The sequence below is a fragment of the Centrocercus urophasianus genome, unplaced genomic scaffold, assembly GCF_019232065.1.
Source record: "Centrocercus urophasianus isolate 14NV4802_14NV808 unplaced genomic scaffold, USGS_Curo_1.0 seq_25, whole genome shotgun sequence".
NCBI classification, from domain to species: Eukaryota; Metazoa; Chordata; class Aves; order Galliformes; family Phasianidae; genus Centrocercus; species Centrocercus urophasianus.
Window position 1 is genome coordinate 1841206 of NW_024884811.1, and position 20130 is coordinate 1861335.

The 20130-nt window shown below is 38.0% G+C and overlaps 1 protein-coding gene across 1 annotated transcript in view; it reads right to left on the reverse strand.

Annotated features, from left to right (window-relative positions):
• Window positions 1-311: 311 nt before the first annotated feature.
• ZNF366 (zinc finger protein 366) overlaps window positions 312-20130 on the reverse strand; it is a 35485-nt gene continuing 15666 nt past the window's right edge. Inside the window, exons 2-6 of the mRNA XM_042825912.1 lie at window positions 19841-19906; window positions 16207-17525; window positions 13844-14035; window positions 7932-8106; window positions 312-5496 (exon numbers count right to left, since the gene is read on the reverse strand). Of these exons, the coding sequence (XP_042681846.1) occupies window positions 4961-5496; window positions 7932-8106; window positions 13844-14035; window positions 16207-17525; window positions 19841-19865 (2247 nt within the window). The 5' untranslated portion in view covers window positions 19866-19906 and the 3' untranslated portion in view covers window positions 312-4960. The remainder of the gene's footprint in view (window positions 5497-7931; window positions 8107-13843; window positions 14036-16206; window positions 17526-19840; window positions 19907-20130) is intronic.

Sequence of the window (20130 nt, forward strand, 5' to 3'; positions counted from 1 at the left end):
AAAGGAATTTCCATTTCCTTAACTTCCATTTTCTAAGATGTGTTTCATTCTAATACAAGATGCAGATTTTTGAAGTATCAATAAGATAAATGTTAATTTTTTTTTTGCTTGTCTAAGGCTAAACTAACAAATGCCTAAATCAGTTTCAATCATTTTTATGGTCTCCCTGAAGTCTGTAATAATAAAGTTATCTCTCTGTCTTAGGGAACCTGTCAGCTCTTATTTGTCTCCTAATTGCCCCTCTGTCATACATTTAGGTTTCCCTTGAAAAGGACCACTCTTCACATGTGACTTTGTCAGATCATCCCCATGTGTTTATTGTGTAAAGTAGCAAAGGTGCCAAGAACTCCAGATCCATTTCAACACAAAGTACAGCAGCATCTCTAATATATTTAAGTTAATACATCGTATATGCTTCTACTACTGAAATTGAATGCCAGAAACTAAGTATTCAGAAAGTTGGTTCATTTTTTGAGTTCGGGTTTCAAATAACAACCCAGAATTTTGTGTGAAATAAATATACACCATACTATATGCAAAATTTGTTAGGAATACAAAATGTTAGCTCTGTTATATCTTGTTCAGCTAAGCAGACACAATTTATTTTCAAAACTGTTAATAATTATTAGAAACTCTTGGTGTAATAAATACAGTACTTATATTACTTCTTAACCGTACACTAATAATAGCAGAGTCCAGCAGCACCAAATGAAGAGAGAAATCAGAGAATAGCTATGGGATCAAGGCAGATTTGTAAAGAGGTGAGTGCAGTAGAATTAGGCATTTCTTGTAACTTTCCAAGAGTGTGTTTTGTGAGGCGCAGCACAGGATAAAATTCTGTTATAGCATTATTATAAAGTGTTTTATCCTTTGATTTACTGAGCACATCGCACCCATCCTTGCTATCACAAATCAGAGGCTGCTTGGCAACCAAGAGAACTCCATGTCACAAGGGGATGGCTGAGTACTGGTGGCCAAACTCAAAACATCACTCATTTCAGATTACTACTTCTCTTTCTTAATAAACATATTATGTTCCTTTATCCTCAGATTTTCTTAATCCATCTTTTGAATTTCCATCCACTATTCTGTGTCTGACAGTGTCTTCCAGAATTCTCTTTGCTGCTATAAAGAGCAGAAAAATCTCTGACTTAACAAGCCACATGCCTTCATTTGCTCAACCTCATTATGGTGTTGCATTGTTTACTGTTGACTCAGCAAAGTTTCCTGAGCATCTGCTTTGGAAAATATCTCAGCTGTATGAGTTTGTGCTCACTCTCATTTGTTTTGATGCTTTCCAAGAGAATGAACTTAGGCTCTTGTAATAACGCAGAAAAAATTATATGGATGTGCTAAATGTGACGAAGATTGGGCCTCAATTTATTATGGTATCAAAGCTGAAAATTCAAATAGCAGAGAAGAATCAGATATAAGCATTTTTGTCTACAATATTGCAAAAAGAGAGCAGATAGACTCCTTTTAGGAATCAGTAAAGAAAGAAAAAAGATTGTCCCAAGGTCAGGACGCAGAAAATGTCTCTACAGGATTACTAGGTCTCTATTGAAAGCAAAACAAGGAAGCTAATCCCTCAAAATCCAGAGATGGGAAATAGCCTCATTATGAAAGTAAACTTCTATAAAGCATTTTCAAAGCTATTAAAAAGCAAAGGCTGTTACTGTCTGTTCCCAGAATGGTGCCAATGTAAATACTGTGAAAATAACTTATGTCTGACAAGCAAGGTGCTTCACAATGAAGGCTGTTATTTCGCTTATAATTTGTCCCTAGAGGCCTCTTTATAACAAGTGTCTTAAACTCAGCTACACCACGTTCTGCAGCAGGCAGGGCTGCCACCTCCTAATCCCTTTGCATGGCTCACTTGACACTCCTCTCTTTATCTCAGTATTGCTTTTGTTTGCAATTCCTCTGACTGGTGACTTGGGCTTTTAAACAAATTCTTTACTACTCTAACATGAGTTAACCCGAGGCACTTATGAATGAACTTAGGGTGACCATGTGACTGGGCACATTCTCCAAGTCTCACTGTAATGGAAAAAATGCAGGAAAAGTGATGTATGTTACAGATTAATCCCAAATAGCATTGCCATTCCGGGTACTCCAATTCCTTTACTTTCTGCGTGTATATGGTTAGCACATTATATAAATACGTAAGTTATATAAATTGCATTAAAGAAAAAAAATGTAGGACCTGCAGCCATGTTCCTTATCTCTTGCTTATTCGTGTTATTATAGGAACTGCTATGGCTGCAGAAGTGGAATGGAAGTGTTTCTGCTTGATAGAGATATTTCCAAGGGTTTGTGGTACTCGGCTGTTGGCTGTATGCATTCCAAAACAGGAACTTCTGTCTGGTAGAAGCAAGACATTACCAGGAAGGTAAATGTCATTTCTCCCATTTCTAAGAGACAGACTTGTAGATCACACTGAATTTCTTCTACCTGATGACTTTTCCAGTAGTCCAAGAAAGAAAGTAGCTATACACATTACACTTTAAAAAGGAATTATCTTTCAGTTGAAGCAAGGAACAAGTTGAATGTATATGAAAAAATGTACATGATAAACCATCTGAAAAATACCCTATTTTGAAAGACATCATTCAGTCTAGTCCTGAAATCACCTACATTCCACATCAATTTTATATATCCTCTTTATTTTTAAAAAGTATATACATCAACTACAGTTAATTATATTTAGAGGAATGAACTGTACTCTAAAACTTCTTACACCAACAGCTTATTCTCCTAGTCATTCAGAATTCTTATTATGCCAGGTTTTAATACTGAAAAATAGAACCACCTCCTACAACCTCAGCCTATATAAACACAGTTTTGTATTCTAAATAAGTACTGTTGCTTTGTTATTGCTGATTAGCTGGTGTGATAATTATTCTTTCTGTAATGTGAGAGGTTTCTTATAATGGCAGAGAGCTGCAGTAACAGGCTTCTTGCGTTAGCAAGCCATGAGTATGTGACTTTGTACTTAATATAACTTACAATGGCTGCTCCAGAAGTAATGCCTCCTACGTTATGTTGGTCCATGACATCAGAGACGTATGTTGGTGGTATGACAATAGAGGTTGAGCCTTCCCACCAACATCCCATTGCATCTTGTTGTCATGTGACAGACGACAGCAGAGGGGCACTCTGAATAGCATCGGACATGGAGGTGTGTATGAACCAAAGGTGTTCCACTGAATTCCTCCATGCAAAAAAAATGGCACCTACATTCACTGATGCTTGCTGAATGTTTGTGGAGAACAAACAGTGGGGGTGAGCACAGAGAGGTGGTGGGTGGTGCACTTCAGCAGTGGTGACAGCAACAGCAGGTCACCTCCACTGTTGCGGATTGTTATGAGCTTGGCATGCAGGCTTTTGTTCGTCACTGGTGAAAATGCATAGCCACTGGTGGTGACTATACCAGAAAACAGTGTTTTGTAGCTGAGAATTTTTCTATAGAGCAGTGTTACTGTGCTCTTTGTATCTTTTGGTGTTCCCACATAAATAAATAGAAGGCATTACTTTTGGAGTTACCTACATAATAAATATTAAGCATGATAAGAAGGTATTCCAAATTAAGATATTGGTAGGGAAATGAAGAAGGTAGCAATATTTGGAAATGAAATACCATATTTAGAGGAGTTTAACCTATTGAGCTATAATTTCCAAAAATGATATAGGAATAATTAAATGACATATCATATCTTTATTTCCTTATAAGCAACAGAATGGCTTGGGGGCATGTCTTGTATGCTGAAGATGTAGTATTCAAGGTGCTGGCCAAATAATGCTATTGATGGAATGTGCTTAATGGAATGTGCTTCTAGTATCTTTGCTATGAAATATAATTACATGAGAATCATAATAAAAAGCTGGGAATGACTCATTAAAACAGCATGAGTGGAATTATTCTGAAAGGGCAGGAGCTTACTGGTCAACCTGTGTTAATGAGGGAAAAATTCTGACTCAGATAAAAGAAAATAAAAAACCTGTCTTTCTTTGTGAATATTACTTCACCCTTACCAGGCTCTTTTTTGGAATCCCTTCCAAAATAAAATCTGACTGGGCTTTGTATTTTAAAAATCATATCTTCTTGCCAACGTAAACTGGAAGAGAAATGGCAAAACTACATTATTTTCTCAATGAAATTGCTCTCTTTGTTTTAGGTGTAATTACAGCAATACTTGCAAACACTACGTGCTGCTGCTCATTAAATGTATTGGTGTGAGCAGACATTAGAACAAAATGTCAACACAGTTCATGCCATTTCATTTGAAGAACTGCTGAAAGCTTCCATACTGACTGAAACAGCAAAACACAGGCAATCCTTTTGCCAGAGAAAAAGCTTCTGTGACCATAAAGAATTCCAGCCCTTCCAACGTCTTAGACCTCTACACTTCACTGACTCACAAAATGAAGATGTTAGCATTTCTTCATAACTTTTTTCCCATTCCTCATTGTAAGTCATAGCAGTATATGAAGTGTTCTGAGGTGGATGGCATTTTTTGTACATGCAGTTCTCTTGCTTATGCTGTGAAATACCTAGTATTTTCAAATTTTTTGAGAACTGTGGTTAGAAGTGGTTGAATATATTTAGGAAGATAATAAATGAAACACTACAGTGTTTTCTTTCTGATAAGTACAAAATTGAGTGCAATATATACCACCCCAGATACCAGATAGAGGAAAATAAACTTCTATACCCATCCTATCGTCTGCTGTATGCCAAATGGATAAGTATAAAAATCTTGCAGTTCAAAATCTAATGTGTTTCTTGATCTTTGTGGACTGCTTTGTTCTTTCCATGTATGTTTTTTACTTTAATTTATTTTTATTGTTCGGGCTTGTTCATTTGTAAAGACTTCTGCAAAATTCCAACCTCTAGTAAATTACAGTTCATGCTCAAAGCTGTTTCTTATTTTCCAGCTGTTTTAAAACAAACACCCATTTAAATGCCTATAAGCATTGTCTGTTTTTCCATTTTTCTTTCCAGTAATTCTTTCAGACTCTTGCTCCTGTGCTTGAAATACAAGTAATCAGAGAGAGAATGCCCCAGACTGGCCTTTTCAAAGGCTCTAAAGCTCAGGTGCTCCTTGTCATTTCCAAGGTCTCTCTCTCCTGGGCTCTCCTGATTGTCAGAATCTCCTACTCTCTTCTCCAGTCCTCCCTCACTTAACATTTCTTCCTTCTCACTGCAGTAGGACTCTCTGAATCCCTTCATCATGCACTGTGGTTTGCCAGACAGATCTTGAGGAACGTACAGCTTGTTGTTGTCATGATGGTACACACCAGGGCTGTACTGCTCTGTCTCATAGCAGTTGTCTTCCTCCTCTTCTTGGCATGAACTTCCCTTGGCACTCTCACCATCCGAATGAAACGAGATCCCCTTCCCTTGGCTTTTCTGGGAAAGATCAAAGGGCTCTTCCTGTTCCAAGCTTCTCAACACATTTGTCTGAGACAGAGCAATTCTCCCTCTTCCAAAACCTTGCAGTGTTTCAAAGGGGGAGAAAAAGAACAATTTACATACAGCAAACGCTTCTATACAGTTCACGGTTAAAACATAAAGCCTGAGATGGTCTTTATTTACTTTTGTCTTCCACTCAGTTATCTCCAAGCCCTTTAAAGTTTAAAAAGAAGTATTTACCTCGCAGCCAGGTCAGGGCACACATAACATTTTGCTGTACATGCCAGACACTTGAGAGAGAGCTAGGAATAAAAGTGAAGTGTCTGGCCTCTTGTAAACTATTTTTTGCAAGTGAACCTACCCACTTCCTTCTTCCTATTTTTTTAGTGAAGGCTTTGATCTAAACCATCACATACCATAATCAAAGTTCCAGTTTTTATGTTGTTTTTTTTTTTCCAGAAGAGTGGAAGAGATTTAAAATGTTTTAATATGGTTGTTCTGCAGATACTTGTGTTCAAAGATATTACTATAAAGAGAAAATACAATCCTGTTCCATCTGTCTAAAACTTCATCTCCCTTTGACTTTTTCACTCTCATCCAAAGTCACTGAAATGTTCTATGTCCTTCAGCTTGAGGAAATCACCATAATCAAATGATGATTTTGAGCTGCACAGTGTAAGTCTGAGTGTGGTCCTTGGCCTGTTCTGTCTTAATATTTGTCAGAGCGTCTCCTCTCTGTTGGAAACCCAGACATTGCCCAGAAGGCAACAGTGGACTCAAAATGTGCTCTGAACATCAGGATTCACAGAGGAAAATTCAGATATTGCAGGCATAGTCCATCTCAATTTAAACAAAGGTGACACTACTGGGATTTCACTCAGCAGCAAAAATCTATGATAAAAGCTATTTTATTTGCTTGCTTTATTTGCTTTTTTTCCCCTCTTAGTAATATGATCCAATGTCTGGGATTTATGCAGCCGTTCAAGATGCAGCTGCTGCTGTGCAACTGTGTTGTGTTCATTAAAATGGCTCATGAGCAGGTGGCAGCCCTTACAAATTGTCTCCTGACTGATAAGCCTCAAGGGCTGAAGAATCTCTGTATGCTGAAAAGCACTTAGGCTGTCTTCAATTACAAGTAATTGTATAACTCGCACAGTGCTATAGGAGACTAAAGGGAAAAAAAAAAAAGAGCCATTTCTCCCATTACTTGTTACAATCTTTGAACGTTGTATGCCAAATATCATTAGAAGACGTGTTTCCATATGTGTTAGGTTGCGTTAAAGCCTGACTTTGAGGAATGCTGTGGAATATTACCCATGATAGAATTATTTATCCAGAAACTCTAAGCAAACAGAACATCTTTAGTACTGAAATTCTCCAAACAATCCTCCCTAATTCCATCAGTTCTTTAGATAGTCACTCGTGCACATAAGGCTGATTTTAGGAGATGTGCGTGTATGTGGAAAAAAATACTACCAGAGTGGTCAGACTCCACATACTTTGAAATAAGGGAGGATTGTCCTCTCATTCATGTGTCTCTATAATATGAGTGTGAGCTTATGACTTTTGCTGAGAATCAGATTAATCACTATAGCACAGAACAAATGTATACTGAGTAGAAAGGCTCCTGGATGTAGAGCTACATGGGCTTGCATTCCCATTCTGGCTAGGAATCCAATGAACAATGAGCAAGACCTGTGAAAATTTCCAGGTTTTTTTGCTTCTGTCATCTTTGAATGGATTTATGGTTCATCTCCATGTTTAAAACCACGTAGATATACCTCAAATATAAAAGAAGACATACAAACTAGATGAGTATGGGGCAAAATGTCTGCTTGCTAATGGCTGCTAAGCCATGGTCTGTCAAATACCCCCAGAACTGTAAAATTTCTTCAGAAATTGTGTAATTGCACCCTCCATTAGGAAGACCAATGCTATTTCATCAATGTTCTGACCAGCTGTGTGTGCTAATGTCTCTTAAAACTGAATGCACACCTGCTCACTATCATTTGTGTGTCAGGGATAGCCGCATACTAGGAGCAGCTTTGCGGTTCTGCTGATATTGCACCTCTCCTGCAGTGATGGAGCTTGTGAGCTTAAGTACAAGAACATTTGCTATGACTTGATAAATCTTTTGCTCTAGCACTACTGATTGCATTCTCCCTATCGTCTGAAAATGGCAAGTTTAGTGTGCCAAAGTGACTTTCTTATCATTACTGTCTCATTTTCTCTCCAACTACTACTCCATCTCAGTCTGCACCTCTGTGTCATCAGAAATCTTGTTTGAAAGGTTTCAGAGAACAGAGTTGCTGTCTTGGACAGCTCTGATCTGTAGCACAGAAGTAATATAAATAGTTAATAACAAACTCCCAGGCTTATGGCTTACAGGATTCAATCTCTAACAGTTGCATTGGATCTATGATATAAGATTGTAAGTCTGTAGTAAAGACCCATGTAAGATTACTGATATGCATGTCCAAATCTCTCAGAGAATAATTTTGCCCATAAATATTACCTTGAGAATGAAATCCTCTTTCCATGACCCCGTGTTTGACTTTCATATGCCTGGTTAGGTTTCCTTTCAAGGTGAATTTGCTGGGACAGTAGAGGCACTTGAAGGGTTTACTGTCTGAGTGCAAGTGCATATGTCCCATTAAATTGTGCATTCGGTTGAACTCCTTTCCACAAAGCTGTCAAACAAAAAACAAACACAAAACAGTAAAGTGAAACTAATTTGTAACTAGATTGTAGGAGACTTTACAAGGTGAATATTTTTAAAAGCAAATAGAGCCTATCTTTCCCAGCATAAGCTTGGCAACTTCTGGCTGCAGTTTGTTATAGAGTGAAACTCTACAGAGAAGTATGTATATGATTGAGAGTGATTTCTCCAGGGCTTCCTGTTTTGCTGCCACTTTTTAAAAGTGGTGACCAAGAGAGACACATAGATACAGATTACTTACAATTGGGGAGTGTTGTAAGAAGTGGGAAGAGTTAAGCATGAAACCCAAAAGGCTCTTGACTTGAATGAAATTATAACTTCCTATCCCAGTGAACTATTTTGTTTGTAGATTATAAAACTGTCCTTTATTCAAAAATAATGCCAGGCAGAAATGGAGACACATAATTAAATGAGAAGTTTCTGTGAATATCACTTCTCTTTTAGAGTACTGGAAACGACTGCACATTTTGCTTAAAGCCAGGAAAAAAAAGCAATTCCTTCTTTTTTTCTTTGCCTCTTTCTCTCCCTTTTGTCGTTGATTTTCTCATCTTCTGTTTACCAGCTGCTGTATTTTGATGTCTCTGGTGAGTAAGCTGGAATTTAAACAGGCATGGGGCCATAAGAATGACTCAGCTTTCCATGAAGCATGTTCCTGTCAACTGAGCCATTGATCCTACAGGTTTCCCTTTGATGAAACAATAAAGAATTTTTTTCATTGTTGTTTTTCTAGATGTGTCCTTTTGTAGTTCCATCCCTTATAAATCAAATGTAGTTTCAAGACATGGGAGTTTGACATCAGTACTATTAGCTTCTTGCCTTACTTGTCTTCTTGTCTTTCCTTGAAAGGATTTATAATTTTATTCACATTCAAGTGGCTATTTCCGTCCTATGTAAAAATCTGTGTTTGCTTCCTACCTCTACCTTTTTTTTTTTTTTTTTTTTTTTTTTTTGCACTGATTTTAGACAAATAATGTTATTGTCTGAATAATCTTACCACTGTCTTTGTTACTATACGAGACATAGTCACTATAACTGAGTAACAGGAATTTTATCAAGTCATCTGGCAGAAAATGATTAAAAAGCAATTAATGAGGCTCCAACAAACTTTTGGTCCAATTTGACTTTTGATTCCTTGGATGGAATCGAGGTGGTGAAATGATCTTCAATGAAGTAGTGGTACAATCTTTGCTCTTGAAACCAAAATGGAAAAGCAGCTTGCTAATATAAAAATTTTGAGAAGTATTGCTTTTTAAAAACAAGCAGAACTGATTGAACGCTTCAAAAAGAAAAATTCTGGAAATACTCCTTTGCTTTTAAAATGATTTTACTTCAAACACATTATTTCTTCCTATGATTTTAATAAAATATTCTGCTAATAAATTTATCAACAAGATGTTCCCAGAGAAAGTGTGGGGAAAAAAAAAGCTACTAAAAATGAGTTAGGAATTTGTAAAAGATATCTGATGATGGTTGGTCATCCATCCACTCACCTGTCTCTCCTTTGTGTTTGAAGAAAGCTAATGTACCTGATGAATTACATTCAATGAAATGAAAGCATGAAAACACCTGCAGAATGTGCTCTGAGGAAACAAAGAGGAGAGGCACTGGGCAGCACAGAAAAATGACAAGGAAGAGCAGATATTGACAGCTGCTTCAACAGTCTATGATGTGTCAATATCTCTCTGCCTATAAGAATGTCATCATAATACTCCTCTAACACTTCTTAATAGAAAGCTTCTGGCTGCTCCCATTCTGTCTGACCTATGTTCTCACCAACCTTTGCTTTTTCATAGCTAGGTCTTTTCCATCTGTATCGATATTAGAGGAAAATCTGATTCAACAGGCAATTGGCTAGACTACTTCATGCAAATCTGTGTCTATATATAGGATACTGAGCATTAAAATTTGTACAGCAGCAGCGTTTCTTTCTAACAAGGCAACTTCCTAGAGGTTATTCCCTTACAGTATTATGTTTTTGGGTCTTTGAATAAAGAAAGTAGGTTTACCATTTCCCAAAGTCCTGCATGATCTTAGGGATGTGTAATTTCTTCCTGTCCTCAGACAAGACCATGAAGAAATGGTATCAGAGCTGAGATTTGTGGCAGGAAAATGAAAGAAGTGCAGATATAAAAATATTTTGGGGGGTGATGGCTCCATGAGGCATGGTATCTGGTAAATTATCCTTTTCAAAAGACACAAGAAAAGTTTCATATGAATGCCCATGATTCAGAGCGTGAAGGGAGCAGTTGAAAGGCTCGCATGCTGAAAGACAGCAAGTCAGTGCTAGGTGAGATTTACAGCTAACACACAACAAATGGGTTTGCAGACCAAACTAGGAAGATGCAAATGTTTACTTCCTCTATAGGACAGGGCTGCAAGCACTGATGATCCAAAACCATGGAAAAGAACAAAACGCAGAATCTGAGCATTCAGATGGACGAATATCTTGTGTGAAAGACATTGAGATAACAGGGACAGCATGGTTTCTTGTGGACCTTATTTTAGGCTCTCCAGTTTAGATAAAATAACATTCTCATCCCAAAGAGAAGGAAATCAGCTGTAAGTCTGCTGAACACATTTTGATGCACTGGCTGGGCTTCAGCACAGTGTGTTAGAAATGCTGACTCAGATCAACAATAAATTTTTTCTTCCTAAGCCACTGCATGAAACAGCACCTTCTACATTTATCAGTCTGTTCTGTTTTTTCCCAAAGTACTTATATCTCATTTTTTCTTTGGCTTAAACTCCTGGTCTAAAACCACAATTTCATGCGCAATGGGTAAAAGTGGTGTAGACTGACACTTCTGAAAAAGCAGTACCAGATGGGCACAGAGACTGTGTCTCATACAGGATTGCTTCCAGTCAGTGGCCCAGTTCATCCAAAATAAATACACTACTTCATACTTGGAAAGAAGATATTTTGATATACAGTCATAAGCCAAAATTGTTTAGGCTTACCTTTAACTATGTATTTACAGTGGCAATTTCAAAATATCCGCTGCAATGTATATTTGGCTGGCTGTGTGTGAGAAAACTTCACCACATTCCTTAATGCTGATAAGGAACATTATTAACTTCTGCACAAGAAGGAACTTCAAATTTCAGAGAATTATCCTTTGACAGACACAGTGAGCCCTGTTACACCATTTGGAGCAAATCCTTCAGAACTCTTCTATGGTTTTGTTTAAAACAAATAAGAAGAAAGCATGGTCTAAGGCCTTCAGAAGCCATGGAGATGCACATTCTTCAGAGAGTAATGAAACACAGATGCAGGCTTCAGCTGGGTGAGAAAACAGAAGGGGCAACTATTTTCTGCTCCCTCTTTTCAGATAGTCTGTGCTTAGCTGTGATTACACGCATAGGAAAGCATCATGTTTTCTTTGCTGTGAGAAAAAGGTAAAGAAAACCACTGCATGTGGTAAAGTAGAAAGGCTACTGCTGTGTTCTCTTTCCCTTGCATTCTTCTTTATTTTTTTTTTCCCTTCATAAGAAGGGTGTTCCTTTCCTCAAAGAGAGAGGGAGAGGGAGAAAGACTGTAAACTGTCCAAAAGGACCGTGAGAAAACAGGAAGCTTTGAAAAGTACAAGAGAAAGCAAGATGAAATCTATTTGCAGGCGGTTCCCTGGGGACATGTGAGCCATTGTTAAGCAGGCTGTTCATACAGCTATATCCTTCCTTCTGCCGAGGAGGAGCTTGGTGCCAAAAGGCTGCTATCTGGTCATTGACTTAACCCTCTGAATACCAGCCAGAAAAACTTGTGAGACCTTCAAAGGCTCTGCCAGTGAGACTAGGAATGTTCCTAGTGCCAAAGAGAAAACATTTGTTCTCACTTTGCTTATTGTTATGATCTCCAGTCCATCTAGGGTCATTGATGTAGATTCATACCCCATTAGCCAAAGTAGATACTGGTTCACTGAGCTTGTAGTTTCTTTTCTCCTAAGAATGTTGGGTGATGATGAAGTAAAAAAAATAAAAAATAAAAAAAATTCAACAAACAAATAAATATAAATAAATAAATAAGAAAACCAATTGTTCCTCAAGAGCTTTTGTTACTGGCTGGAAAGTATACTGCTGGTACTCCAGTTCCTGGCTCACACTGTTGACATTCTAAGTTTTAATAGTCTGTCATTACCAAACCCTATCAGGAACACAAGCTTTCAGCTACTCCGCGCCTGTCTCAGATGTAGCACAGATCCACATACTGCATCCAGAACACCTGATCAAACAATCGAGTTTCTCTTCTGAAATCTGAGAGTAGAAGATGACTTTGTCCAAAAGGCAATAAAGATGCAGGGTTGCAGGTGTGTGTTCAAAGAATAACAGTTTCAAGCGGACTTGAAGTGGAACTACTCAGGCTTTTCAGCAGCTTGAGTAATTATTTTATCAGTATTTTGATACTGCTATTAATATTGAGAAATTATTTTCTCAATATAGAGTGATAGTATAGAAAATAACATTTTAAAATGTAAATGTTTAAATTACATTTAAAATGTAACAACATGCTGACATTGAAAACCTTTGAAATGAAGTACTTTAGTGTTACCAAAGAAAAAATGAGTTCAAAAATATTAGTTTTGATATTTTCCTATTAAAACTATCACTGAAAGCAATAATTTCATGTAACATTTTGAAGTTCTACACTTTTCAAGACAGAATAATTCCATTCATATTTTTTCATTTATATCTGCTTTTGAATGAAAGAGTCCACTTAAGAAAATATTTAATTCCATAAAGTTGTTGGATGAAAGTGTTCTAGAAATTGTTTCCAGATCAATCTTCTGTCTCTTAAGTGTAAACTGGATAATATGCTCCTCTCCATATTTACTGCCCCCTTAGAGCAGATCAAGGTGGGAAAAAAAACCCCAACCTTTGCCTTTATAAGATATGATTATAATAATGGACTAGAAAATAAGCAGAAATAGCAGATGTAGAGTCTGATATCAGGTAAAAAGGTAAGCATAAATAACTCATAAGGAAGAAATTATAGGTGGAAACAGTAAAAAAAAAAATGAAAGCCTCCAAAACGTCTGGGGAAGGGAAGGAAGAGGGAATGGAGAGGGAATGTCAGCCTCCGAAGCACTGGAGGGAGGCAGTGATCTGCCATTCCCAAATGGTCTCACAGGCCAATTTGCTAAGATACTGATGCCCTGCCTTGAGTTTCAGTCCGGTGACAACATTTGGCCCCTTCAAATGCCTTCTGCAATTCTGTATAGCTCTGATTTTCTTTGAGTTCTTCCCTGAACTATCGCACAGCATAGCTCCATGAAGATCACGTTGCTGCTTTCCCAAGGTCCTCTGTGGAAGCCCCAAGTTGATCAGTGTGTTTAGCCAGTGCCTGAAGCTGCTAAGAACTGAAATACTCAGACTTCAGATTGGATGGCTGTTGTGGACAACTGTCAGGTATGTTTGTTGCCCTCAAATTGCGGTGACATTTATATGCTCACTATGTGGGAAACAATACGTCAGGAACAAAGTTACAGATAATGTAGGGGAAGGGAGCAAATCACAGAAATCTAGCTCCATTTTTTTTTGTGCTACCTAAGCAGAGCTTTGGATCAAGAATGGAAAGCAGATTGTTTTATGCTAATTTAAATATAACTATAGAATGTGAGCAAGTGATGTTTTTCTAAATTCAGTTGTGTCAGAAGGTGCTAATATCCCAGAAATAGTCAGTGAGATTATGTCTCTGCCACAAAGGAGATACTCACCTTGCACTTAAAGGGTTTGACATCAGAGTGAACAATCATGTGTGCCTTGAGAGTCTGCTTTTGCACAAAGCTCTTGAAGCACAAATGGCACTGATAGGCTCTGATATTGGTATGGATCAGGACGTGTCTCTTCATGTTGGCCAGCAGAGTAAACTCCCGGCCGCAGATTCCACATTTGTGCTCTTTCACACCCTGAAAGAAAAGAAAAAAAAAAAAAAAAGGAAAAAAAACCCAGTAGATTGAACAGTTTCTAAATTATTTCATTTTCAGTATGGCAATATATGAATTATTCATTCCACATTAGCAAAGCAGGTAATGCATTATTTTGCCTTTAATATCATTTGTTCAAGGAGTATATACTTATGTTTTGTGTTCTTTTTCTTGGCAAATTCTTACAAGAATATGAGAAGCAGAGAAGGAAAACGACATCTAAGTGTAATGAAATAAGGAGTTTTGTCTCCATCTTTAAATTTGCATGTCAGAGAGATGTAGTACCAGGGCTTCTCTGTCCTTCTCTACTGCTTATGTGAAGCACTGGTCAAATTAGCACGTCTATGAACCAAAAGTAAAAGTTAGCCACTTAAGAGATAAAAGAAGTGTTTGGCTATGGTAACTGAACATCATTTGGTACTAACTAAGAACTACTCCTTTTTTGCAGAGAGCTATTGAAAGTAAGCTGAAATAAATGAGAAATAATTAAATATCACCAAACAAAGATCTACATGTTATATTCAATGAAGAAAAAATATTTTTAACTCTTTATGGAATTTACACTCACCCTAATGGAGTGTCCCTGCTTTAACTTGCGTTTACAGAACATTTCTAACAGCCTCTGAGCCATGCAGTCAATTCATTGAAATGAAATCCAATATTCTTGGTCAGACATACGTGCTCTAACTGCCAGCTCCTGTGATTCATTTAGATATTACAAAAACCAATGAATTTACCATGAAACACCTTAAGAGTTTGAGCATAACTTGTTGCAGGTAGTGAGAATGTATTAGTTCAGTGCCAAGAGCAATTACTCCTCCATAAAACTCATTACAAAAAAGACTTGAAATGTCAGTCACTTTTGTGCCAGTCAGTGGTTTTCACAGAGATAATTGCAAAGCTAAAGCTGTGAATATGCCCAGCAATTCTAAGCATCAAGCTATTTGATTCAAGGATGCGTTTGAGCACTAACTACTGTTAATTATGTTTGCAGCTGAATCCACCTGCAGATGTGGACAATGAAGCAGTAACTCTCTAGAGGATGAAGGGCATTGCATTTCCCATTACAAAAAAAAAAAAAAAAACACAGAAACAAAACAAAACAACAAAAAAAGAGTTTTAAATTGGTAGAATTTTGTATGGTAGATCTGGGGAGCATCCAGGAAGAGTAAAACAGCAACAGCAAATGGAGAAAATGAAAAGCAAACGTGGAAGTAGAGGCTGAGGTTTTTTTAAGAGAAAATGTATTTATATGATTAAAACATTTTAGCTTTCTGTATTTTTAATGTTCTTCATAAAAGAACAAAAATTTAAGTGTTAAAGGAAAAGACATTAGGAACTGGGAGTATATTTTTATAAAATATGTGGATTTTTAATTTGTCTTTATTGTATTTTTGTAGAGGTGGATAACCTAATTTCAGACATTCTTCAATGGAACACTTAAGTGTTTCCTATTTTTAAAGGGATTTTTTTGGATGTTTCTCAGAGCTTGCTCCCGATCTGAACTGAAATAGCTGTCATTCCTTACGGCCATGGTAAGACTCTCACTTGAGACAAATGGGCTGGGATTATGGTCCTCTTTGTCCACTTTCATCAAGTGGCATTCTGGATAATTTATGCACAAATGGGGATTTTTCTTGGGTCTTTTCTTTCCCCCCTATATGTCTCATTATAATGACTCTTCAAAATTGGATGAGTAATATACTTTCTTCTGCTGCATACACACATCCTACTGCATATCCTCCTACTTCCCAATTAGGGGAAGCAAAGATACACATATGTTTTTCAGAAGAAAATTTCTGGTAAATTTTTTTGAGGCTAGACAGATCTGCAAAATGCTGTTTTACAGAAGCTCGTTCTGAAGGTAAAACCCAGAAACAGGGAGAGTACAACTGTGGGAAGTAATGCTGGTGGCTTAATTGAAGTCTTGTCTATAACAGAATGTTTTTGCACATACTTTCTTAAGTCTGACAAAGACATCTATGTTCTACTGATGCCAGTACTACTTGGGACTTTTGTTCTGCATGACATTCTACTGCTGGCAAAGGGCCAGCATGAGGCTTTATAGGATGGAGGTGGGCATATTTTTAGCAGTTTGTAGTCCCTGTGCTTCTGTGTGACACAAGGTGAGAGTTCAACATGTGATGGCTTACCTTGTGAGTTAGAGAGTGTTGTTTGAGATGGTGGGGCTGTACAAACTCCATGCCACACTCAGTGCAGATATATGGACGGATGTCTTTGTGCTTCATCATGTGGTTTTGCAATTGACTTGGGTACTGGAAGGTCTTATCACATTCAGTGCAATTGTACTGTATTGGGCCACGGTGGCTTGTTAAGTGTCTCTTCAGCTGGGCCAGTGTGGGGAAGTCCAGACCGCACTCCACGCAAATGTTCTCTCGGCCACTCTCGTGCTTAGCCTCGTGTGCCTTCAGCTCACTGGGATAGGCAAAGCCTCTTCCACAGATCCTGCAGTTGTAAGGCTTGATGTCACTGTGCTGCATCATGTGTCTCTTAAGGTGACTGGTTTGAGTGAAAGACTTGTGGCAGACCTGGCACTTATGTGGTCTCGTGCCCTGGTGTGTTAGCATATGAGTGTGCAAGTGGCTCAGCTGCTTGAAAAGCTTGCCACATCGATTGCAAGCATGCGGCTTAATGCCACTGTGCCCCAAGATGTGGGTAACCAAATTGTACTTGGATGTATAGGACTTCTCACACATCGGGCACTGCCAGCGTTTCTGTTCACCCCCAACATCAACATAGTAGCTGTCATCTATTTGAAGGTTGACATCCACTCTTTCTACTTTCTGTTTATTTTCACCATTTTCTCTTACTTCAGCCCTTCGGAAGGATGGTTCTGGAGGCCTTTTCATTTGAAAAGGGTTCCTGAAATGAAGATTTGGGGGCATGATAAAAGGAAACATTAGGCCAGGATGGACTTTAGGATAATAAGGATAAGGAGCCTGCACAAATGCTGGACTACTGGGCCATGCCAAATTAGGTTTTACTGGTTCTTGCTTAATGGACTTGGTTCCAAAGGGCTCCAGAGATCTGTAGAACTGAAAACCGAAGTTGCAGAGATCAATCATCTGGGAACTGTACTTTGGCTGTGCTGGTTGTTGAAACGCCATAGGAAGACCAGAAGAATCTATGTCATTATGATCTTCAAGCCTGTGTGGTGGAGATGAGGAGCCCTCAAGAGCGATAGAAGGGGGCATCTTTGTTGGCATGCTTTTGCGTTTCCGAGACCCTCCTTCCATGGACCCCTGGAAGCTTTCCATGTCTGCAAGAGGAGGAGGGCCATAGCGGAAATGTGAAAGATGCTGTCTGAACTCTTCACCAAAATGAGTTGTTCTGTGTGGCTTTGTAACAGGACTCAGTGGCTGTAGGCAGTGAGAAAACGGAGAAGCTTGTGTGTTGTCCACACTACAATTTGCATCTTCGTTCTTCATCATACTTATTTCTTTTTTAATTCCTTAAAACAAATAAACAAACATTTTTATTTCTGTCTTTTCTCCTGGGGTTAACACTTTATTGTCTTATTTATTCGTTTTGAGGTTGTTTTTTTAATTAAACACAATTAAGGATGCCTTGCTTAGGATCATGCAAGTTGAAGAACTTCTAAAGCAGAATGAAATTTGCCAGAGGAGAACAAAGAATCTTTGGTCTTCCTGTGGTAGGAATTGTGGTTTAAATCAGGTTTGACTCATATAATATCTTTGTAACATAAACATGTTGTACTGTGATTCTCTATTTAGCAGCTGAATCTGCATGGCAGTGCTCATACTTAATTGAATTCAGCCAGGCTATTTGTGGGCAAAGTCCTGTCCTTGGCTGTGCAAGAACAGGCTCTAGAAATTGGCGGTGCATCTGAAGGATATGGCAATACAAACAATAATGTGCACATTTATTATGGTTGTGACATGAAAAGTCAAAGCCAAAAACTTTAAACTTCTTTGTATCATTAGCATGTGCTGCTGTGAGAGAAAACAATGGCCAAGTGATCTAAGGACACCGTGTACCATCAGGTTTTGCGCTGTATTTCCTGGCTTCCCTCACTCTGTATTGTAACAAGAAGGTGGAGATTGATTCATTTTCTTTGTTTTAATCCTAGTGATATTTACCTGGCAAATTCAGGGGAGGAAAAGCCTCTGACCGCTCTCCAACGTGCATTCAGTTTTATGGACATTATCTATGTTTTTTTCAGTTTTTCTGAAGTAGAGCACAAATCTCACTGTTTAAAACTAAACATGGAATTCACTTCAATGGTCCCCGAGGTTCCCTGAGTAACTGACACCTGAGAATGCTCAGATCATTTCCAGTGTCATGACAATGCAGGTTAATAACTGTCCCCTGGCAAATTTTTGTATTCCGTTAGTTGTATGGAGAGCATCCCTTGGAGTACTTTTACTAAATTTGGAGTTCATCTGACATACCAGCTATGCATTTAACTTCACTTTATACAAGGTTGCTACCTTTTGCCCTGGCTTTCTGGGGATGCTTCTATCCAAATGTGTGTATGTATGTACGTCTGTGTTTGTGTACATACATCTGTCCAACCAAGTGGAGGTTAGCTTGGAAAACGGAACGTATTTTCCCTCTGTCATCTGTGACACATTGATGCTATTTACAGCACCATTCTTGGAAATGCTGGGTGGAGAGTATGAAGGTGGTTAGAGTACTAAAGACACCCCTGTTTCTTTTTCAGGAAGTTCTGTGCTGAATAAACTAGCTTCTAAAGATAGATAAAAGCGCATCTCAGTGACCTACTTAGGGTGTGGGCAACAGAAGGCATCTTGAAAAGTTGCTGGGAAACAAGTTACTTCTGATTGGAAGTTAGTTAGATTCTGGAACTACCTATGAATAAATATTGTGGGAATCTGAAGGTTCAGTGACAAAACTTTAAGATGGAAATTTTAAACAAAGGGATCAATTAATGCAAGAGGAGAAATAAAGGGAAAACTATAGGATCTCTTCAAGGATGATGGTTAAAACATTTGTGACCGTGCAAAAACAAACAAAAAAGAATCAAGTTAGCCCAGGGTAGATATCTAGTAGTTATACCAGGATGTGGCTTTCAGTCCCTAGCTTGTTGACTGGTAGCACATGTATGGAGACACTGCACATGTATGCACACATATGAGTTTGCATTTGCATATGCATATGCACATTTAGCATATAAAGGTGTGTGTATGTGCACATGTGCATTTCATCGGAGAGGACTGCAAGAGAGTTTGCATTCTCTTACGTTTCCTTGTCAACCCTAAGTAACTAGGCAGAATAAGGAAATGTCAGATCTCAAAGATACTTTTTTATACAAAGGAGGATTGACCTTTTTCTGAACGCTAAAAAATATTCAGTTTTTTTCTAAAGAATGGAAAAAGGTTTTTTCAAATTTCATGTTAAGCAACATTAAAATCATGCAATTAGAATGTAAAATGTACGTGTAGACCTAAGTCTACCCTTCAAAATACGGGCCTGCCCCTCAAATGTCTTTCTCCTTGTGTACCTCCTTCTTTTCATACAAAATGAGTATAGCATGCATCAGAAAGCTCTTAGAAATTTAGAACCCAGCTATGTTATTTACTGTCAGTGTCGAATTATTGAAATGCTGCCAAAATGACAGTGAGTTGTGTCTAGTTGCTCTCTTGTCTCTTGGCTGCCAGTTCCTCCCTTCTTCCACACCCTGTTTTATGTAAAGTTTCAATCTATCTGGAACACAGAATTATGACAGAAGTGATAGAATTTCTTGAAATTACTGGAAAGAAACAATCTCCTTGCACAACTGACCTTTGACAGCTTTCATTGAGAGCATGGTTTTATACCACTGTCCATGGCAATACACATCATGGGACCCTATGAGGGAAAGTTTAAAAAGTTAGTAAACAGCACACTCAGAGAAGTTCTGTGTAAGCAGAAAATTAACATCCATTAGGGGAAGAAAAGTACAGATTTACAGCCTAAATACATATAGTCTTGCTGTTTTTCTTTTTACTTTCAAACTGCCAAAACCCTGGAATGTACAAATTCATGGAAGCAAGAGTAAATCTGGCCTGTCATCTTGTCTCCTTTTCTACTAG